The sequence below is a fragment of the Sinohyriopsis cumingii genome, chromosome 19, assembly GCF_028554795.1.
Source record: "Sinohyriopsis cumingii isolate HCF-2022 chromosome 19, ASM2855479v2, whole genome shotgun sequence".
Taxonomy (NCBI): Eukaryota; Metazoa; Mollusca; class Bivalvia; order Unionida; family Unionidae; genus Sinohyriopsis; species Sinohyriopsis cumingii.
Genome location: NC_142979.1, coordinates 7321675 through 7346292, shown reverse-complemented (window position 1 = coordinate 7346292; position 24618 = coordinate 7321675). Strand labels below are relative to the sequence as shown.

The 24618-nt window shown below is 33.0% G+C and overlaps 1 protein-coding gene across 2 annotated transcripts in view; it reads left to right on the top strand.

Moving 5' to 3' along the window:
* The window catches only part of LOC149775104 (EF-hand calcium-binding domain-containing protein 5-like), a 66224-nt gene that overhangs the window by 22699 nt on the left and 18907 nt on the right, over positions 1 to 24618 (top strand). Inside the window, exons 7-14 of one of the 2 annotated variants that reach the window (XM_089943142.1) lie at positions 2555 to 2761; positions 4559 to 4894; positions 7198 to 7317; positions 8058 to 8254; positions 10740 to 10896; positions 13630 to 13778; positions 20137 to 20157; positions 23794 to 23922. In XM_089943142.1, coding sequence (XP_089799268.1) covers positions 2555 to 2761; positions 4559 to 4894; positions 7198 to 7317; positions 8058 to 8254; positions 10740 to 10896; positions 13630 to 13778; positions 20137 to 20157; positions 23794 to 23922 — 1316 coding nt within the window. The remainder of the gene's footprint in view (positions 1 to 2554; positions 2762 to 4558; positions 4895 to 7197; positions 7318 to 8057; positions 8255 to 10739; positions 10897 to 13629; positions 13779 to 20136; positions 20158 to 23793; positions 23923 to 24618) is intronic. The other variant, XM_089943143.1, reaches the window with a different exon arrangement.

Sequence of the window (24618 nt, the reverse complement as noted above, 5' to 3'; positions counted from 1 at the left end):
AATAATATACATGTTGGCTAAACTATATTTAGGGATTTTTGAAGTGGAAGAATAAATGGACGTACTTTCTTAGGACTGCAGTGACTACAGATTTGCATCAAATTTACCATTACATGTGGCAGAAGAAAAAAATAGAGTCAAACAAAAGTAAAGTTCAGTTTAGTATTTACATAAAAAGTTGGACATGGTGATACAAATCCAGTCTATATGGTGACATACTTAGCAGCAATGGTTTGTAAATATCTCAACATTTTTGAAAACTATCTGTCAGATTTAGGAGCCATGGAGTATACAGCCTTATAATGAGACCACCTTATTGTAAAGTACATTATACGGTATTCCATCATTATAACACTGTACATGGGAGTTATGGAGTATACAGCCTTATAATGAGACCACCTTATTGTAAAGTACATTATATGGTATTCCATCGTTACTGTACATGGGAGTTGTGGAGTATACAGCCTTATAATGAGACCACCTTATTGTAAAGTACATTATACGGTATTCCATCATTATAACACTGTACATGGGAGTTATGGAGTATACAGCCTTATAATGAGACCACCTTATTGTAAAGTACATTATGCGGTATTCCATCATTATAACACTGTACATGGGATTTGTGGAGTATACAGCCTTATAATGAGACCACCTTATTGTAAAGTACATTATACGGTATTCCATCATTATAACACTGTCCATGGAAGTTATGGAGTATACAGCCTAATAATGAGACCACCTTGTTGTAAAGTACATTATACATATAATATTACTGTTATGTAATAAAATGTGATTCATGACCATTTCCAGCTTACAAGTTAAACAGAAAACATATTATAATGTCAGGTGTATGTGTGTTGTGTATGTTACTAAAAAAACACTTAATCACCTGTGTTGCCAATGTCCCCATCACTTTTAGAAGGAAACCCAATAGAGGATATTGTAATTCTGTCTATTACTGGCATTGTCCCAACTCTTTTCAAGAATCCCGACAGGGGGATATAGTTATCCTGCACATCTGTGAATAACTTTATTTTAGGTGCATGCACATTCCTGCTTGATGCATGTGTTACATCTTTATAAAACTTGTTCAGTTCTCCTACATTATAATGTTATGCATGGGAGTCATGGAGAATCCTACCTTACAATGAAATTGCCTTATAATGAAGTTCATGTTATAGTATTTGCTCATTATAGTGTTATCCATGATAGCTATGGAGTACACTATCTTATAATAAGACCAACTTATATGGAAACACATGATACAGTATTCCCTCATTATAATGCTATCATTGAGAGCCATGAACATGATGGAGTTTACTTTCTTATAGTGAGGCCACACTAAAAGTGCATGATACAGTACTCTCTCATTATAATGTTATCCTTTGGGAGTCATGAAATATACCATCTTTTAGTGGGACCACCTTATAATTAAGTAGATGATACATTTCTCCCTGAATAAAATGTTATCCATGGGAGTCATGGAGTATACCACAATATGGTGAGATTGCCTTATATTAAATTATATGATACACTGCTACCTCATTATAAAGTTTTCCATTTGAACCATGGAGTATACCACATTATGGTGAGATTGCCTTATATTAAAATATATGATACACTGTTACCTCATTATAAAGTTTTCCAGTTGAACCATGGAGTATACCACATTGTGGTGAGATTGCCTTATATTAAAATATATGATACACTGCTACCTCATTATAAAGTTATCCATTTGAACCATGGAGTATACCACATTGTGGTGAGATTGCCTTATATTAAAATATGATACACTGCTACCTCATTATAAAGTTTTCCATTTGAACCATGGAGTATACCACATATAGTGATATTGCCTTATATTAAAATATATGATACACTGCTACCTCATTATAAAGTTATCCATTTGAACCATGGAGTATACCACATTATAGTGAGATTGCCTTGTATTGAAATTCATGATACATTGCTACCTCATTATAAAGTTATCCATTTGAACGATGGAATTTACCATGTGTAATGATGTACATTTAATTTCAGTATAAATTGGGATCCATGACCCCCACATGCCTTATAACAGAAAATGTGTTATGATGAAGGACACTAGGGTAAGGAAGTACCATACATGGTATTATGTTTGCAGATGTGCACAACAGATTTCAAACAATACTACCTCAATGGTAGTACATCATGGAGGCGGGATTAGTAACAAAGTCAATGGAACGTGCTGCAGGGAAGGGCTTAATCAAGCTGGTGAACAAATGACCTTACAGGGCAACTGTACTGGCAAAATTGTATGAGAGTTAGAGATACCTGTAATATAAAAGAATTGTTAAAATTAAACCTACATTATTGAATTTGTAAGAAGCAAACATTGTACAATATTATTTCAGTTCAAACATAAAATTGCTTCAGTTAGTTTTAAAAAAAACATGTAGTTATCTCTGTACGTAACACTATTGAAGTGTTTTGATGCCCCATAGTTATGAATTTGATTAAAGTGACAGTGCTTAACCACTTTAACACATGGATATACCTTTTATTATGACAGGGCCTGTGGTGGAAGTGGATGAAGCAGATGATGATATTAGTGACGATGAAGAGCATGAGAGACGTATTAAATCTCGTGACACCACACAAGTCAGCATTCAGTCACATGCAAAATCCACAGAGGAGGAGAAACAGGCAGATAATGAGAATAAAGAAAAGAGTGACTTGGACAAAAGAGAAAAATCAGTAAAAACACCAGAAAAAGAAGGTAGGTTGTAGTTGTATTGAATAGATGCATAGTTAATTCATCTTGCTCTGTCATAAAATACCAAACATGTCATAGTTAATTTATCTTGCCCTGTCGTAAAATACCAAACATCTGTCATAGTTGATTCATCTTGCTCTGTCATAAAATACCAGTCATCTGTCATGGTTGATTCATCTTGCTCTGTCATAAAATACCAGACATCTGTCATGGTTAATTCATCTTGCTCTGTCATAAAATACCAAACATCTGTCATAGTTAATGCATCTTGCTGTTATAAAATACCAAACATTTATCATAGTTAATGCATCTTGTTCTGTCATAAAGTACCAAAGATCTGTAATAGTTTATTTGTCTTGCTCTGTCATAAAATACCAAACATCTGTCATATTTTTTTCATCTTGCTCTGTCATAAAATACCAAACATCTGTCATAGTTAATGCATCATGCTCTGTCATAAAATACCAGATATCTGTCTTGGTTAATGCATCTTTCTCTGTCATAAAATACCAAACATCTGTCATGATTAATGCACACTGCTGTGTCATAAAAATACCAAACATCTGTCATGGTTAATGCATGTTGCTGTGTCATAAAGTACCAAACATCTGTCATGGTTAATGCATGTTGCTGTGTCATGAAAATACTAAACATCTGTCATGGATAATGCATGTTGTTGTGTCATTAAATACCAAACATCTGTCATGGTTATTGCATCTTGCTGTGTCATAAAAATACCAAACATCTGTCATGGTTAATGCATGTCGCTGTGTCATAAAGTACCAAACATCTGTCATGGTTAATGCATCATGCTCTGTCATAAAATACTAGATATCTGTCTTGGTTAATGCATCTTTCTCTGTCGTAAAATACCAAACATCTGTCATGATTAATGCACACCGCAGTGTCATAAAACATACCAAACATCTGTCATGGCTAATGCATCTTGCTCTGTCATGAAATGCCAAACATCTGTCATGATTAATGCATTTGCATTGTCATGAAAATACCAAATATCTGTCATGGTTAATGCATGTTACTGTGTCATAAAAATACCAAACATCTGTCATGGTTAATGCATGTTGCTGTGTCATAAAGTACCAAACATCTGTCATGGTTAATGCATGTTGCTGTGTCATGAAAATACTAAACATCTGTCATGGTTAATGCATGTTGCTGTGTCATGAAAATGCTAAACATCTGTCATGGTTGCATGTTGCTGTGTCATAAAAATACCAAACATCTGTCATGGTTAGTGCATGTTGCTGTGTCATAAAGTACCAAACATCTGTCATGGTTAATGCATGTTGCTGTGTCATGAAAATACTAAACATCTGTCATGAATAATGCATGTTTTGTGTCATTAAATTCCAAACATCTGTCATGGTTATTGCATGTTGCTATGTCCTGAAAATACCAAACATCTGTCATGGTTTAATGCATGTTGCTGTGTCATAAAAATACCAAACATCTGTCATGGTGAATGCATGTTGCTATGTCCTGAAAATACCAAACATCTGTCATGGTTTAATGCATCATGCTGTGTAATAAAAATATAAAATTTCTGTCATGGTTAATGCATTTTAAATCACATTAGAGGTGAAAGTTAGCAATGAAGATATGCTCTTTTCTTTAAAAAAAAAAAAAGGTCAAGACACATTTTTATGATTTTCTGGCAAAAAGGGATTCATATTAACATTCAGAAGAATGGAGGTTTTCTTAATTTTGGATGCTACAGTTTATTAAACAGCTTTTGTGACTCTTTGCCCCACCTTGCATGCTTTATTTGTGTTAATGCAGATGGAAAAGATGAAGAAGAATCATTCCAGATTTTTGAAGACACTGAGGATAAAACACAACATGAGGAGAAGGAAGAAGGAAAAGATTTGAAGGAAGAAGATGACAATGGTCAAGGACAAGACAAGGAAAAAGATCCAACCAAGAAAATGGGAAAGACCAAAGAGGCAGAAACAGAACCAGATAGAGAGATTGAAGCCCATGGATGGTTGAAGGATAAATCTCTCACAAAGGAAAGAGTCAAGGCTGTGGATGATAATGACCAGGAACCTACAGCCCCAATGTCTCCTGCAAAAGAACTGTCCTCAGTTGGACCTAAACATGAGGAGGCTGAATCAGGTATAGATTAGGGTGATTATGCTATAGATTGTAATGAGTATAATATAGATTATTTTGAATATGCTATAGATTGTGATGTCATAGATTGTGGTGATTATGCTATAAATTATGTTGATTATGCCATATATTGTGATGATTATGCTATAGATTATGGTGATTATGCTCAAGATTATGGTGATTATGCTACAGATTGTGATGATCATGCCATAGTTTATGGTGATTATGCTATAGATTATGGATGATTATGCTATGAATTGTGATGATTATGCTATAGATTGTGATGAGTATGCCATGGATTATGGTAATTATGCTTCAGAGTGTGATGATTATGCCATATTTTATGGTGATTATACTATAGATTATGGTTGATTCTGCTATAGGTTATTGATGATTATGCTATAGATTGTGATGATTATGCTATAGCTTGTGATGTTTTTGCTATAGATTGTGGTGATTATGCTAGAGATTATGCTGTAGGTTGTGTTGATTATTTCTTAGATTACTTTGATTATGCTATAGATTATGGTGATTATGCTAAAGATTATGCTCTAGATTGTGATGAGTATGCCATAGATTGTGATGATTATGCAATAGTTTATAGTGATTATGCTCTAGTTTATGGTGATTATGCTATAGATTGTGATGATTATGCCATAGATTATGCAGTGGTTCATTGTGCATTGCCTAACATTCATTTATCTATTAGCACATTTTTGTTATAGCTCCTCTTAAAACACTTAGATGATTGCCTTGAAACTTGTCACACACACACACACATACATACACTCATGGACACACACACATACACACACACACACCATTGTATAGATGGTCCTAATTGAAAATGGTGCTGCACATCCAGTATGGCCAACACCAGCTTGAAAATCTTACTGTCGCAACTCCTCCTCAATGGATGGACATATCAAGATGGGGTTTTCACTTGAAGAAACTGGTGCTGATCTGACATTAAATATGGCAACATATCAGCAATCTTGAAAATTTTGTTTTCACTTTCCTACTGAACAGGAAGTGTTATTGACACAAGAAGACCTCTTGTGGTGTCTAGTTGATCCTAAATGAAAATAGTTGTGCTTGGATGTTCAAGATGACCACAAAGGTATCCATTTTGAAACTCCTGTTACTGTTATCCCTTTTGAATGGATTGCCATATCAGCATGGGGATTTTACTAGAAGACTTCATATAATGTTTACTTGCTCCTGAATGAAATGGTGTGATATCCAGTATGGCTGCCATGGTAGCCAGCTTAAAAATCTCATCCTTTCTCCTACCCAACAAAATTCATTTCATCATGGTGTTTTCACCAGAAGCTTCTTCTGATGTTTTGTTGTTCTAAATAAAAATGGTACTGCCCTGGGCATCCAGTTTAGCCCCACAGCAGTCATCCAGAAAATATTGTTATTGTTTTGACAGATTGTCATATTAACATAAGGTTTTTACTGGAAACCTTCTTATGGTGTCATGTTGAACCTAAATACAATTTGTGCCTATCCGATATCCAATATGGCCACCAAAGTGACCATCTTTAAAATGTTTTTGTTTCTCCTCCTAGACGAAAAGCCAAGTCAACACATTTAGGTTTCACCAGAAGACTTCTGATGGTGACTAGTTGGTTTTATATTAGACTGGACCAAATCTAACTTCCAGTATGGCCATTATGGTGGCCATTTTGAAAATCTCATTTTTGCTGTACCTCTTAAATGGAAAGTCAAATTGACTGTGAGTTTTCACCAGAAGACTAATTTTGATGTCTAGTTGGTCCTGACTGAAAATGGTGCTGATCTGACCTTGATCTGACTTCAAATATGGCTGTTATAACAAAGAGCTAATTCTCTCAAATGGATGGTCACATCAACATGGGTTTTCACAAATAAATTAAAGTACTCCTAGAATAATGTGTACATTTTCTCAGTGTAGTTGGCCTTGTAGTTTAGCTTTCCATCTTCATTCACTTATACGTCTAGTCAAATTGCAAACAATAAATATCCTGACCTGCTGTATCATAATGCACCTGCAGATTAGGGTCTATGTTATTTGTCCTACTGATTAATACTAACAAACTGTACATGACCAAATCTGCCAGTGCATTTTGTGATGGAGGATTTGGGTTTGTGCAATTTGCAGTTGGACTTATCTTATAAGTGGGTATATATGGTATCATGCCCATTTTGAAATTTGGGGGAGTTTGTTTCTTTTACAAGGTGTCACTTTTGTCTTCACTTATATGATATCTCCTACTGTTGTTGAAAAAACATAAATGTAATTATTTGTGAATTGTTTTCAGAATATGACATAAAATTAAGGTCTGCAACACAGGACAAGATGGTACCCAAGATCAATGCAGGCATTCAGTCTACCACTGTGTCATTTGCTGAGGGAACCACTTTTGAAAAAGAAAGAACAAGTAAGTGATATAAGCCACATTATGATTTTCATACAAAGAATTTCATTAAAGATATGGGAAAAATGCATTTTATTTTATCAATTTACTAATTTTATTAGTTTGCCATGTCCGAAATCAGAGTAAAGCAGCATAATTTTAAAGAATAAGTTTTTAAAACCAGTACACAAATTCTGGAACTTGTTGCAGAATTTAGTTTTATCTAATAAAAAAGCAGTTTATAATTAGAATCAAAACTTTCCTTGATATACAATATAATAATGTTAATCACTTTATCATGGTTTCATCATTGCAAAAATATAACTAGTTTATTGTTTGTCAACGTGCCTATGAGGTCTCGAGAATGTAGATTAAGGCAGAGGTGCCCTCTTGCATGTCTTAGGAGACAAGTAATTGAGACAGGAGCAACGATTGTACGCTGCTTTTACTATGGTTAATGTGATGGACATGTGAGTGAAAAGGTGTAGGTTTGAATCCCACCTTTAGACTAGCCTGAGTTGGTGTGTCCATGAGCAAGTTAGTTTACTCCATTAGCCAGTTGACCCACTTGTGTTGCTTAGCAACATGAAACTAGATCAGCAATGTCAATATGTATTATGAAACTTATATATGCTCCATTTCAGTCAGTGGGATAGAATGAGCTCAGTCTATTTAAAAAACAATTATGAAAATCCTAACTTGTTAAGAAATTTAATTACAATAAACTCATTGGAATTTTGTTCATAATTTCATTCCTGTTTCAGTTATGACAGCCCAGAGTTGCAGTCACTCAGTGGCTTCTGCATTTGATGAAACAATCCTGACGATATCACAGTTCGTACAGCTGACAGAGACCTTCCTTGGAGAAGAACCACTTCGGAAGGAGTTTGAAGCACTTGTCAAGTTTGTCATGGATGAGTACCAAGAGACAGAACAAGAGAAATTGGATAGGATGATTAAGGTAACATAATTAAGGCTAAAGTCTAACATTTTGCTTAATTAAAATTTATCCTGTTTTGGGGGTATCATTTCTATTGATAATAAACCACTCAACTCATTCTATGTACACCTTGCCCTCGATAACTTGCAACTGAATAACTTGTCAGGTATGGATCCCAATTTTTTTTCCAGAAAATTCCCAAAGAATTGGCTCCTATTTTCGAATGTGACAAAAATCATGTTAAAAACTGGTATATGAGACTTGTATATCCTGCTCATTTTGTCATCGAAAATGCCCATTAGAATTGTATATCCTGTTCATTTTGTCATCTAAAATGCCCATTAGTATTGTATATCCTGCTCATTTTGTCATTGAAAATGTCCATTAGTATTGTATATCCTGCTCATTTTGTCATCAAAAATGCCCATTAGTATTGAATATCCAGCTCATTTTGTCATTGAAAATGCCCATTAGTATTGAATATCTAGCTCATTTTGTCATCAAAAATGCCCATTAGAATTGTATATCCTGTTCATTTTGTCATCAAAAATGCCCATTAGTATTGTATATCCAGCTCATTTTGTCATCGAAAATGCCCATTAGTATTGAATATTCAGCTCATTTTGTCATCGAAAATGCCCATTAGTATTGTATATCCTGCTCATTTTGTCATCAAAAATGCCTGAAAATGCCCATTAGTATTGTGTATCCTGCTCATTTTTCATCAAAAATTAGTATCCTGAATCAGCATCATGAAATTTTCAACCTTTAGTAAGAAATCATATACTTTGTTTAAGTTTTCTTTAAAACAATTCTGTGTACATTGTAATCAACAATATTCACAAAAAAATTTGATCAATAAAAATGTTAGCAATGCCTACTGGTAACAACACTTTTAGAAATAAATCTAATTAGTTTTGTCAAGTGAAATTCATGTTCTGTCTTTTAATTCGGTTTCAATCTAATAATGTTAGATAGGATATACCCACTTGTATTCAAACATGAAAAGTGTCAATCTACCATCTCAGCTGTGTTCACGATCATTTCACTGAGAACTTAATTAAGGGTTGACTGTGTTCTTATCACTAATTTGTAGATTGTTATTTTATTACAATAAATTAAAAGTGGATTTGCTTTGTATCATCATTTTAATTACGTCTTTTGTATGAAATCAAATAAAAACAAATGAAATAAAAAAAATGTTAAAAGGCATGAAAATCCTACAGGCAGAAGCACAGGTTTATCCATCTAATTTGTAAATATGATCCAATGGAAGCAAGAGAAAGGATTACTCGATGCATGAAAACTTTGTAAATATGATCCAATGGAAGCAAGAGAAAGGATTACTTGATACATGAAAACTTTGTAAATATGATCCAATGGAAGCCAGAGCAAGGATTACTTGATGCATGAAAACTTTGTAAATATGATCCAATGAAAGCAACAGAAAGGATTCCTTGATGCATGAAAACTTTGTAAATATGATCCAATGGAAGCAAGAGAAAGGATTACTTGATGCATGAAAACTTTGTTTCACAGCTGCAATTAATTAAGGAGAAGCAAATTCCAACGTTTTGTACTGAACTTCAAATTTTCAAATTGGCACTCGGTTGTTTGCTCCAGGATTTTCAATATCACTTGCAACGAAATGACTGCCAATGTTTTACTGATAGAACAATGAGGAAAAATTGAATGTTGGTATTGATGCTTGTTGTTTCATGAATTAAATATCCACAGGTTTGAAAAAGGAACCTTGTTTTGTGTGAATGAACAATAACACCGAATTACGTCTACATTCACATGCAAAAGCAGTGACATTATAACTTTTTCACTGGTACACATGTGATGCAAGTTAAAACCTCTTGGAGTCATGATTTTAAGATGTTTCTGAGGTTGGTTATCTTGTAATAAATGTAAATTATGCAGAATAGTGAACAACTTTATTACAAATATTGACAATTATTCCGAGCATGATTATTGATAAAACTAGTATTAAGCCATTAAATAGACCCCCCCCAACCATGTCACTGTCCAGCCAGAATGGCATCTCCTTAACTTTTTTCAGAGGTCCCTTGATAACCTCCACTTATACTGTGTTTTTGGACCCATTTGTGCACACGTTATTGAGAGAGAGGTGCGTCATAAAATGATTACTACATTTGGATTACAAACTTGAACTTTGGAATCTGAGTTTGTCTGTTATTCTGTTTCACCCATTTGTGTATTGTGAATTGTCTTGTGACTTACATTCACCCTGCTTGTAAGCTTACATATACCCTGCTTGTAAGCTTACATACACCCTGCTTGTAAGTCACATGATCTAGTTATGACCTTGTTGAGTATTGTTACACACTGCTCAACTAGTTTGTACCAGAAATGCTGAATTCTGTGTGTTGATAATTGACCAATCACAGTCTTAGAGTTTTGTTTATAAAGTGATAAAAAATATTTTCCCACTTTTATTTTGACAGCTGTTTGCTTGTCTCTTTCTTTTGTCCATTTCCAGGCCCGTAAGGAAGCCCTGTCATCACGGAGGAAGCTGATTCTGGATCAGCTGTTTGAGAAATGGGACAATGATGGGTCTGGCTATCTGGATTTGGATGAGGTGGAGACCATCATGCAGAAATACAAAGACGGCCAGGAAAATGAGGCCATTGAAAAGGGTAAATGAATATGATTGCTTTTTACATTATTGAAGCAAATTATTTTTCAGATAAAAAGAATATAGTTTTATATTTATTTTGCTTTTTTATCTTATGCATTAGTATTTGATAAGTCTTCATTCGCTTTTTGGGGCCCCAAGTGGCCGAGTGGTCTAAAGCGCTCACCATTATGGATCACTGCCATCTCACATGTCTGCATGGGTTCAAGTCTCGGCTTCGGCCAGTGTGGGTATGTGAGAAAGCTTACCAGTAGCTTCTCATGGGTCGGTGGTTCTTTCCGGGCTTTTCCTGGGTTCTTCCTGCACCATTATTTATACTAGCTGCCATGTATAGCCTACCTTGTGCTGAAAAATGTTGTTGTTGTTGTTGTGGGGTTTAACGCCATTTTTCAGCACACGATAGGCTATACATTGCGGCCAGTATTAATGGTGGAGGAAGAATCTGGAAAAACCCTGGAAAGAACCACCAACCCACGAGAAGCTACTGGCAAGCTTTCTCACATACCCACATTGGCTGAATCCAAGACTCGAACTGGCGCAGACAGAGGTGAGATGGCAGTGATCCAAAACGGAGATCGCTTTAGACCATTCGGCCACTCGGAGCCCCGCTGAAAAATGGCATTCAACCCTACTACAACAACAACAACAGCAACATCATTCCCTTTTTAAAGATAATTTGTTTTTTAAAGTATTTCACACATTTATTAAAGGAAATGTCAAGCAAACATTATTGTGCTGTTTTTGTTTTCTTCTTCAAACTGTTCTTATGTGGCCATTGATGACTTTCCTCACTGATTTAACAATTTAAAAACAAAAGACTTTTCTTTCTTCTACCTGTCATATTTTTTAAACCTTATTTTCATTTGCTATGTCTAGGGCTATTGCATATGTGGTTTTTATACTTTATTTACTTTGAGATCATTGCTCACTTCATTAAATAAAGGAAATCTCAGTATTGTAACAGTATTGCAGTAAAGGTAGTCAAGATAAATAACTTGGACTTAATTTGCTTTTATGCATAGAATAAATACCATTTTAATGAAATCAGTTTGAATTCATTCGTAGACAATTTTAAATTTGGCCACAGCACACCAGTGATTGATCTTTCCATGATGTGATCAGTTTTTCTTGTGACACCAATTGGGGGTGGGGATGGGTACATGAAGGACCTTCTATGTTCTTCTGTATGAGTTTTCTGCTGAATATTCCTTCTTCATTTTTTTGACATGTGAATCAGCTTTATGTCCTACAAAAAGAAATGGGTGGGCTGATAAGTTGAGACAAATAATGGACTTGAAAAGTCCCACACATACTCTTTATGCAGTTAATTGCAGTATGAAATTGTAATATATTATGTGTGAATGTAAATCCAGGTTTTGGTATTAAAAAGTCACTGATTTTACCAAGAATACTGAAATAGTACTGGATTGATGCTATTTAAGTGAAATAGTCCCCTTGTCCAAATATACAGAGGAAGCAAAGTTGACATTGCCATTTCTTGTGTTGGAGCTTTCATCCTCATTTTTGGCAATTGAATAATTTTATATTCTGAAAACAGTAATTTCTCTTGTATTTTTCTTCTGTTCAAAAGCAATGTAAACAGTTACAATATATTATTTTTTCATGCTTTTTTATCAACTTTTTTTGTTGATTTAATGATTAAATGTACTGAAAATGTACACATCAAAACTTAAAGAAAGTTTTAACATTCCTTTTCTTTGTAGTTGAATCACTAGCAGATTATTATGCAGTGTTTGGTTTATAGACTGTTGGTAAAGATTACATTTTTTTTTTATAATTCACCCTATTTTAAGGGAAAAGATATTGTTTATACCTCAAGAACTCATGCCCATTTTATGATAGTATTCTATTTTCTAGGTTATTGTCTTTTTGTGACAACAGCCATGCCACAATTTTTCAGAATCAAACTTAGAAAAATTTTAATGTTTTTTTGAAAGTTCTCTTTGTATTTCTTTTGTTTTTATATTATTTGCATCAAAGGTTTGGTAAAATGGCTGTTTCAAGTGACTGTTTAGAGCAGCATTGTAAATTCTGACTTCTATACACCCCCAATTTTCTTCCTGTCTTCCCACTCATGTTGCTCTGTTCTGGTAGGGTGAGAGAAGTCACTTTGGCCTCAAATTTCGGTCCAGCATGATGATGATTTACTCATACAGATGAATATTTAATATCAATTTTTAAGAAAATGATACTGAAAATGAATTTAGCATATTTTCCTGATTTTTAACTGAATACATGTAATTGTGTCTTAGACAGTGACATAGAAGGAGATAACATAAGAACCAATCATGTTTTAATGATTTGTAACTGAACACATGTAATTGTATCTTAGGCAGTGACATAGAAGGAGATAACATAAGAACCAATCATGTTTTAATGATTTGTAACTGAATACATGTAATTGTGTCTTAGACAGTGACATAGAAGGAGATAACATAAGAACCAATCATGTTTTAATGATTTGTAACTGAACACATGTAATTGTGTCTTAGGCAGTGACATAGAAGGAGATAACATAAGAACCAATCATGTTTTAATGATTTGTAACTGAATACATGTAATTTTGTCTTAGACAGTGACATAGAAGGAGATAACATAAGAACCAATCATGTTTTAATGATTTGTAACTGAATACATGTAATTGTGTCTTAGACAGTGACATAAAAGGACATAACATAAGAACCAATCATGTTTTAATGATTTAACATTTTAGCTAAAGAGGAGCTTAAGAAAAAATCTAAACATGCCCATGACAACCGCCTTAGCAAACGGGAGTTTCGCATGTTGGTCACAATGGCTGCTGATAACATGCCTGGTGGAGACCTTGATTACTTTGTTGAATTCCTGAGCAATAATGTGGAGGTAAGTAAAGACATAAAAATGTATGTTTGTTAGGTAGATAAGATAAATTAGGTCAAGGTTATAAAAGTTTACCATGTTCATTATCTAACCTGTATTAAGCAGTTAAAAGATCTGCAACTCAGATAAGTTTTTCAAAAACTAGAAAACTGAAAAATGACAAAACATGGTTTGTACAACCTTGAAAAATCCTTAATTTTGAGGGATCACCTTGAAAATCCTAATTTGAAAAGTTAGTTTTAGGCTTGAAAAGTAATTGAATTTGTTAAAAAATTCCTTGAATTTTTTAATAAAAATCATTGCATTTATCTGAGGGAATACAAAACATTAAAATGAAATTGAGAATATTTTATGTACATATTTTCAAAAATTAATGAACAAATAACAAGGCATGAAATTGTGTGGATGAAATAACACATTTGTTGGGTAGTTATCAGAAGTATTTGTAGTGTGCCATTTTTGTAGTTGCATGCTAATTAGAAATGTGTGCCATTTCTGTAGTTGCATGCTAATTAGTTATGTGTGCCATTTCTATAGTTGCATGCTAATTAGTTAATGTGTGCCATTTCTATAGTTGCATGCTGACTAGTTATGTATGCCATTTCTATAGTTGCATGCTAATTAGTTATGTGTGCCATTTCTGTAGTTTGCATGCTAATTAGTTCTGTGTGCCATTTCTGTAGTTTGCATGCTAATTAGTTGTGTGCCATTTCTATAGTTGCATGCTGACTAGTTATGTATGCCATTTCTATAGTTGCATGCTAATTAGTTATGTGTGCCATTTCTGTAGTTTGCATGCTAATTAGTTATGTGTGCCATTTCTGTAGTTTGCATGCTAATTAGTTATGTGTGCCATTTATATAGCAGTATGCTAATTAGTTATGTGTGCCAATTCTGTAGTTGCATGCTAATTAGTTGTGTGCCATTTCTATAGTTGCATGCTAATTAGTTATGTGTGCCATTTCTATAGTTGCATACTTATTAGAAATGTGTGCCATTCCTATAGTTACAAGCTGATTAGTTAATGTGTGCCATTTCTGTAGTTTACATGCTAATTAGTTAATGTGTGCCATTTCTATAGTTGCATGCTAATTAGTTATGTGTGCCATTTCTGTAGTTGCATGCTAATTAGTTAATGTGTGCCATTCCTATAGTTGCATGCTAATTAGTTAATGTGTGCTATTTCTATAGTTGCATGCTAATTAGTTAATGTGTGCCATTTCTATAGTTGCTTGCTTATTAGAAATGTATGCCATTTCTATAGTTGTATGCTTATTAGAAATGTGTGCCATTTCTATAGGTGCATGCTTATTAGAAATGTGTGCCATTTCTATAGTTGCATGCTGATTAGTTATGTGTGGCATATCTGTAGTTGCATGCTAATTAGTTATGTATACTATTTCTATAGTTGCATACTTATTAGAAATGTATGCCATTTCTATAGTTGCATGCTAATTAGTTAAATGTGCCATTTCTGTACTTGCATACTAATTAGTTAATGTGTGCTATTTCTATAGTTGCATGCTTATTAGAAATGTGTGCCATTTCTATAGTTGCATGCTAATAAGTTATGTGTGCCATATCTGAAGTTGCATGCTAATTAGCTATGTGTGCCATTTCTGTAGTTTGCATGCTAATTAGTTATGTGTGCCATTTCTATAGTTGCATGCTAATTAGTTATGTGTACCATTTCTATAGTTGCATGCTAATTAGTTATGTGTGCAATTTCTGTAGTTTGCATGCTAATTAGTTATGTGTGCCATTTCTATAGTTGCATGCTAATTAGTTATGTGTGCATTTCTACAGTTTGCATGCTAATTAGTTATGTGTGCCATTTCTATAGTTGCATGCTTATTAGAAATGTGTGCCATATCTGTAGTTGCATGCTAATTAGTTATGCATACCATTTCTATAGTTGCATGCTAATTAGTTATGTGTGCCATTTCTGTAGTTGCATGCTAATTAGTTATGTGTGCCATTTCTATAGTTGCATGCTAATTAGTTATGTGTGCCATTTCTATAGTTGCATGCTAATTAGTTATGTGTACAATTTCTGTAGGTTGCATGCTAATTAGTTATGTGTGCCATTTCTATAGTTGCATGTTAATTAGTTATGTGTGCATTTCTACAGTTTGCATGCTAATTAGTTATGTGTGCCATTTCTATAGTTGCAATGCTTATTAGAAATGTGTGCCATATCTGTAGTTGCATGCTAATTAGTTATGTATACCATTTCTATAGTTGCATGCTAATTAGTTATGTGTGCAATTTCTGTAGGTTGCATGCTAATTAGTTATATGTGCCATTTCTATAGTTGCATGTTAATTAGTTATGTGTGCATTTCTACAGTTTGCATGCTAATTAGTTATGTGTGCCATTTCTATAGTTGCAATGCTTATTAGAAATGTGTGCCATATCTGTAGTTGCATGCTAATTAGCTATGTATACCATTTCTATAGTTGCATGCTAATTAGCTATGTGTGCCATTTCTGTAGTTGCATGCTAATTAGTTATGTGTGCCATTTCTATAGTTTCTATAGTTGCATGCTTATTAGAAATGTGTGCCATTTCTATAGTTGCATGCTAATTAGTTATGTGTGCCATTTATATAGCTGCATGCTAATTAGTTATGTGTGCCATTTCTGTAGTTGCATGCTAATTAGTTAATGTGTGCCATTTCTGTAGTTGCATGCTAATTAGTTATGTGTGCCATTTCTGTAGTTGCATGCTAATTAGTTAATGTGTGCCATTCCTATAGTTGCATGCTAATTAGTTATGTGTGCCATTTCTATAGTTGCATGCTAATTAGTTATGTGTGCCATTTTTATAGTTGCATGCTAATTAGTTATGTGTGCCATTTCTATAGTTGCATGCTAATTAGTTATGTGTGCCATTTATATAGCTGCATGCTAATTAGTTAATGTATGCCATTTCTATAGTTGCATGCTAATTAGTTATGTGTGCCATTTTTATAGTTGCATGGTAATTAGTTATGTGTGCCATTTCTATAGTTACATGCTAATTAGTTATGTGTTATTTCTTCCACTTTTTTACCAGTTTATGCAGTAAGAAATAAAATAACATATGGAGAAAGTTCAATATTCTGTAAGAAAAATACTCCATGAAAACTTTTGAAAGTCCTTGAAAATTTGTTTTAAAGCAACTCTCTGGGCCTGTACATACCATGACCAAATTTCTGATGCACATGAATTATTGTATATACATGTACTTAAATTTAATTTCATTGTGCTAGATCATTTGTTGCATTTTTGAAGTTATGAGGACTCCATTTATGTCTCATATTTACCACTGTGTTTGAGGTCATCACTATATATAAATTATCAGTGTATAAAAATTTTTTAACACCTCTTATATTTAGCACCCCCATTACACACTCCTCACAAATGAGGAAGGGTCATATAGTGTTGTCCATGTATCTACATCTGTCTAGTCTAGTGTCATGTAGTATTTACCCATGTGTGTTCATCTGTCTAGTCAATGGTCACATAGTGTTACCCTAGTTTATACATCTGTCTAGTCAAGGGTCATGTAGTATTTACCCATGTGTGTACATCTGTCTAGTCTAGTGTCATGTAGTATTTACCCATGTGTGTTCATCTGTCTAGTCAATGGTCATATAGTGTTGTCCATGTATCTACATCTGTCTAGTCTAGTGTCATGTAGTATTTACCCATGTGTGTACATCTGTCTAGTCTAGTGTCATGTAGTATTTACCCATGTGTGTTCATCTGTCTAGTCAATGGTCACATAGTGTTACCCTAGTTTATACATCTGTCTAGTCTAGTGTCATGTAGTATTTACCCATGTGTGTTCATCTGTCTAGTCAGTGGTCACATAGTGTTACCCTAGTTTATACATCTGTCTAGTCTAGTGTCATGTAGTATTTACCCATGTGTGTACATCTGTCTAGTCTAGTGTCATGTAGTATTTACCCATGTGTGTTCATCTGTCTAGTCAATGGTCATATAGTGTTGTCCATGTATCTACATCTGTCTAGTCTAGTGTCATGTAGTATTTACCCATGTGTGTACATCTGTCTAGTCTAGTGTCATGTAGTATTTACCCATGTGTGTACATCTGTCTAGTCTAGTGTCATGTAGTATTTACCCATGTGTGTACATCTGTCTAGTCAATGGTCATTTAGTGTTACCCTAGTTTATACATCTGTCTAGTCAAGGGTCATGAAATGTTACCCATGTATGTACATCTCTAGTAAAGGGCCATATAATGTTACCCTTGCCTGTACATCTGTCTAGTTATGTGCCATATGGTGTTACCCATATCTGTACATCTGTCTACTCAAGGGCCATAAAATGTTACCCTTGTCTGTATAGTTGTCTGGTAAAGGGTCATATAGTGTTACTCTTGTCTGTACTTCTAACTTTGGTAGTCAAGAGTGCTCTTAAAATTCAGCTATTCTGATTTAAAGAACAGACTTAAAGATCTGTACATCTGTCTGGTAAAGGACATGGACTTACCCATGTCTGTACATCTGCCTTTTAAAGGGTCATATAGTGCTTCCCATATCTGTACATCTGTCTGGTAAAGGGACATATAATGTTACCCTTGTCAGTACATCTGTCTGGTAAAGGGGCATATAATATTACCCTTGTCAGTACATCTATCTGGTAAAGGGGCATATAGTGTTACCCTTGTCAGTACATCTATCTGGTAAACAGTCATATAGTGTTACCCTTGTCAGAGCATCTATCTGGTAAAGGGGCATATAATGTTACCCTTGTCAGTACATCTATCTGGTAAAGAGGCATATAATGTTACCCATGTCTATACATCTGTCTGGTAAAGGGGCATATAATGTTACCCATGTCTATACATCTGTCTGGTAAAGGGGCATATAATGTTACCCATGTCTATACATCTGTCTGGTAAAGGGGCATATAATGTTACCCATGTATATACATCTGTCTGGTAAAGGGGCATATAATGTTACCCGTGTATACACATCTGTCTGGTAAAGGGGCATATAATGTTACCCTTGTCAGTACATCTAACTGGTAAAGGGGCATATAATGTTACCCTTGTCAGTACATCTATCTGGTAAAGAGTCATCTGGTCTTACACATGTCTATACATCTGTCTGGTAAAGTTTTGTACTGAGATCCCTGCTGAGTATAGACCTTTGTGTGTTGCCCCTATGTCTGGTAAAGTTTTGTATTGAGGTCCCTGTTGAGTATAGACCTTTGTGTTGCCCCTATGTCTGGTTAAGTTTTGTACTGAGATCCCTGCTGAGTATAGACCTTTGTGTTGCCCCTATGTCTGGTAAAGTTTTATATTGAGGTCCCTGTTGAGTATAGACCTTTGTGTTGCCCCTATGTCTGGTTAAGTTTTATATTGAGGTCACTGTTGATGATAGACCTTTATGTTGCCCCTATGTCTGGTAAAGTTTTTTATTGAGGTCCCTGTTGAGTATAGACCTTTGTGTTGCCCCTATGTCTGGTAAAGTTTTGTACTGAGATCCCTGCTGAGTATAGACCTTTGTGTTGCCCCTATGTCTGGTAAAGTTTTATATTGAGGTCACTGTTGATGATAGACCTTTGTGTTGCCCCTATGTCTGGTAAAGTTTTATATTGAGGTCCCTGTTGAGTATAGACCTTTGTGTTGCCCCTATGTCTGGTTAAGTTTTATATTGAGGTCCCTGTTGAGTATAGACCTTTGTGTTGCCCCTATGTCTGGTTAAGTTTTATATTGAGGTCCCTGCTGAGTATAGACCTTTGTGTTGCCCCTATGACTGGTTAAGTTTTATATTGAGGTCCCTGCTGAGTATAGACCTTTGTGTTGCCCCTATGACTGGTTAAGTTTTATATTGAGGTCCCTGCTGAGTATAGACCTTTGTTTTGTCCCTGTGTCTGGTTAAGTTTTATACTGAGGTCCCTGTTGAGGAGGGAGAATTTGTGTTGCCCCTATGTCTGGTTAAGTTTTATATTGAGGTCCCTGCTGAGTATAGACCTTTGTGTTGCCCCTATGACTGGTTAAGTTTTATATTGAGGTCCCTGCTGAGTATAGACCTTTGTGTTGCCCCTGTGTCTGGTTAAGTTTTGTACTGAGGTCCATGTTGAGGAGGGAGAATTTGTGTTCTATGGACACCTTTTTAGTTCTGCTATTTCTTAGTCTTAGGTCTAACTATTAATGTTAAACTATATCTAAGTAAGTTTATGACTATGGCAAATATGTACAAGTGTATACATGTTATGAATATCCCTTGAAATAATTTAAAGTCAAATGTCATTGAAATATACACATAGTTAAATGCTGACATACACAGAACATGTACAAATTTTACAGTTGATTTCAAATTCTGACAAGTAGATTTTTATTTTAGAAAGCATCTGATAAGGGAGGAGTAAGTAATGGCATGTGTTTGTTGGAAAAATTAACATGTTTGTCAGCTTGACAACTTAGCTGTTTAGGTCTAGATAGCTCTTGTGAGGAAGTAACACTCATGGTTCAAGTTTTATCTCCCAATGCAGAGCTGAGAGCTTGACAAGTATAAATCCTGAAATGTGTCCATAGAGCTTTAATAGGTGTTTGGTTTGAAGACTTTTTGCAAAATTTAACCTGCTTCTCCAGCTTATTGTGAAATTATTGTTTGTTAATTAAGTTACTGCATAATTTTAATGTGTTATTTGAACTTATAAAAAATTAAAACATTTGGAAGTTATGAAACAGATTTCAATCAAACAACAATAATTTCTGATTAATACATTCAAATAACAATGATTTTTGTGACTGATACAGCCAAATAACAATGATTTTTGTAACTGATACAGCCAGATAACAATGATTTTTGTAACTGATACAGCCAAACAATGATTTTTGTGACTGATACAGCAAAATAACAATGCATTTTGTAACTGATACAGCCAATTAAGAATGATATTTGCTACTGATACAGCCAAATAACAATGATTTTTGTAACTGATACAGCCAAATAACAATGATTTTTGTGACTGATGCAGCCAAATAATTTTTTTTTTAAATTGATACAGCCAGACAACATTGATTTTTGTGACTGATACAGCCAACTAACAATGATTTTTTTAACTGACACAGCCAAATAACAATGATTTTTATGACTGATACAACCAAATAACAATGATGTTTGCAACTGATACAGCCAAATAACAGATTTTTGTGACTGATACAGCCAAATAACAATGACTTTTAACTGATACAGCCAATTAACAATGATATTTTGACTGATACAGCCAAATAACAATGATTTGTTTAACTGATACAGCCAAATAACAATGATCTATACTGACTAATAAACTCGGACAACAATGATTTATTGATTTCAACTGACCAATAAACTATATGTAAAAAAAATTCTGTTTACCAGCCCTATCAAGTAGTGTGGGGCAAATGGGTCATTTATATTCAAGATGAAACATGGTAGCAATCACATTACTTGTTACACAAGATCTCTCACTAAACTTATTTCTTATCCTCTCTCTCACTCTCTCTCTGTCTCTCAGATTTTCATGCTAACACTGATGAGACAGAGAATGAGTAGGAGGGTGAGAGTTTTGATTTATGTACTTTGGGTATTACTAATTTGTATGATATGTTGTAACAATTTAACACAACCAGCAAAGATGTTGAATGGTGTGTTCATTGACTGTTATCAAAACTGGCTGATTCATGCTTTTGTATTTCTATTCTAACATTGATTTTAACATAATTTATTTGTAATCTCAAAAAGTCTCATTAATGTAATTTATTTATAATCTCAAACGGTGTCAATAAAATAATTTATATATAATCTCAAAGAGTATAATTGAAATAATTTATTTATAATCTCAAACATTGTCATTACAATAATTTATTTATAATCTCAAAGAGTGTCATTAAAATAATTTATTTATAATCTCAAAGAGTGTCATTAAAATAATTTGTTTATAATCTCAAAGAGTGTCATTAAAAAATTTTGTTTATAATCTCAAGGAGTGTCATTAATGTAATTTTTTTGTAAATATAAAGTGTCATTAAAATAATTTATTTATAATCTCAAAGAGTGTCATTAAAATAATTTATTTATAATCTCAAAGAGTGTCATTAAAATAATTTGTTTATAATCTCAAAGAGTGTCATTAAAATAATTTGTTTATAATCTCAAAGAGTGTCATTAAAATAATTTGTTTATAATCTCAAAGAGTGTCATTAAAAATTTGTTTATAATCTCAAAGAGTGTCATTAAAAATTTGTTTATAATCTCAAAGAGTGTCATTAATGTAATTTTTTGTTGTAAATATAAAGTGTCATTAAAATAATTTATTTATAATCTCAAACAGTGTCATTAAAATAATTGTTTTATAATCTCAAAGAGTGTCATTAAAATAATTTATTTATAATCTTAAAGAGTGTCATTAATATAATTTATTTCTAATCTCAAAGAGTGTCATTAATGTTACTTATTTATAATCTCAAAGAGTGTCATTAAAATAATTTATGTATAATCTGAAAGAGTGTAATAATTTATTTATAATCTCAAAGAGTGTAATAATTTATTTTAATCTCAAAGAGTGTCATTAATGTTACTTATTTATAATCTCAAAGAGTGTCATTAAAATAATTTATGTATAATCTGAAAGAGTGTAATAATTTATTTATAATCTCAAAGAGTGTAATAATTTATTTATAATCTCAAAGAGTGTCATTGATGTTACTTATTTATAATCTCAAAGAGTGTCATTAAAATAATTTATGTATAATCTGAAAGAGTGTAATAATTTTTTTATAGTCTCAAAGAGTGTAATAATTTATTTATAATCTCAAAGAGTGTCATTAATGTTACTTATTTATAATCTCAAACAGTGTCATTAAAATAATTTATTTATAATCTCAAAGAGTGTCATTAAAATAATTTATGTTTAATCTGAAAGAGTGTAATTATTTATAATCTCAAAGAGTGTAATAATTTATTTATAATCTCAAAGAGTGTAATAATTTATTTATAATCTCAAAGAGTGTCATTAAAATAATTTATTTATAACTGCAGAGAGTGTCATTAATGTAATTTATTTGTAAATATAAGTGTCATTAAAATAATTTATTTATAATCTCAAAGAGTGTCATTAAAATAATTTATTTATGATCTCAAAGAGTGTAATAATTTATGTATAATCTCAAAGAGTATAATAATTTATTTATTTATAATCTCAAAGAGTGTAATAATTTATTTATAATCTCAAAGAGTGTAATAATTTATTTATAATCTTTTTAAGCAGGGTATCTTAAATAAATGCATATTTTTTACAAAATTATGAAAGGAGTTGAATAATTCAATTTTGGCAAGCAAAAGATTGTAATTATGTAACAAGTTAATGTAGTTTAAGATGAGCACAATTGTAAGATTTTATTCATCACCTGATGAAAAATACTGATTTTATTCAATGAACGCATAAATTCTGTATATTATAACTTTTGTGATGCCTACAATAATTAGGCCCATGCTTGCTTTGCATGGATGTCACGATGTCATTTGGGATGTAACAAAATGATACTTTATCTGTGTAATACTGAGAAAGTAAAATGAGTTTGTGGAATGTAATGTCATTGATGACATGTGATCAAATAATGCATTATCTTATTTTTCGTTTCCAAATAGATATTATGGGGAATTTTCATTTATTTGCTGAAAGCTATTATTTGGTATTTTAAATGTGGTGGGAATGTATACATGATAATGTTTATTGTATGAATTATTATGAATTTGTAGCTTTCAGTAACTGATTCTTATTTAAAGTAGTTTGAATTAAATTCCCTGATTTAAATTTCATTTTGCCATGCATTTCAAGAAATATAGTTATTTTGTTTTTCAGTTGCATTTTTAACAAAATTCTCAGAACAAAACATAAAGACTTTGTTTCTACTTTGAAATAATTGTTTAGTTATTATTTTATGCAGTCAATCTTTCAAAACATGTTTCTTGAATTCCCATTATCTGTTTTAAATTGATAAATATTTATTCTTTTAGCGCACATATGCAGAACGTATTCGTGGAGAGGCTCGTAAAAAATGGCTGCAGCAGATTGTGACAGCCGCTGAGACAGGTGCAGCTAGTATGGAACCAGTCTATAGAGCAGTTTTCCAGGCTTTGTACAAGGTGGGACCAGTTGGTTATTTAATCTTTTAATATTTACTTATTGTGGTTTGGTATACACAGTGAGGAATGATAAATATGAACAATCATTGTCAATTAGCATGTTGGAACTTAGAAAAAATATTACACCAAAATCATCCATAAATATAAATGATAAGTAATAAATTATAATGTGACAAAATTTTAAAATATGTATATAATGCTCATATAACTTAGACAATTTTAAGATACTGTACCATGCAGAAGAAATTTATGACTGTCATCAGCAGCAAAAATTAACATTCTGGCTTCTGGTTTTGTCATGGCAGCAAACAGACATGTGTTGCTTGCTTGCTATGATTTCATACTGTCAGAGGGCCTAATTATATCCCAGTATAGATCATAATTATATCCCAGTATAATTCATAATTATATCCCAGTATAGTTCATAATTATGTCCCAGTATAGTTCATAATTATATCCCAGTAAAGTTCATAGTTATATCCCAGTATAGTTCATAATTATACCCCAGTATAGTTCATAATTATATCCCAGTGTATTTCATAATTATATCCCAGTAAAGTTCATAATTATATCCCAGTAAAGTTCATAATTATATCCCAGTACAGTTCAGTAATGCAAAACCATGATACAATTTACAAAAAAGTCTTTTCATTGTTTCCCTTTTACAAATAACCCAACCCCTGTCATATAAATAAC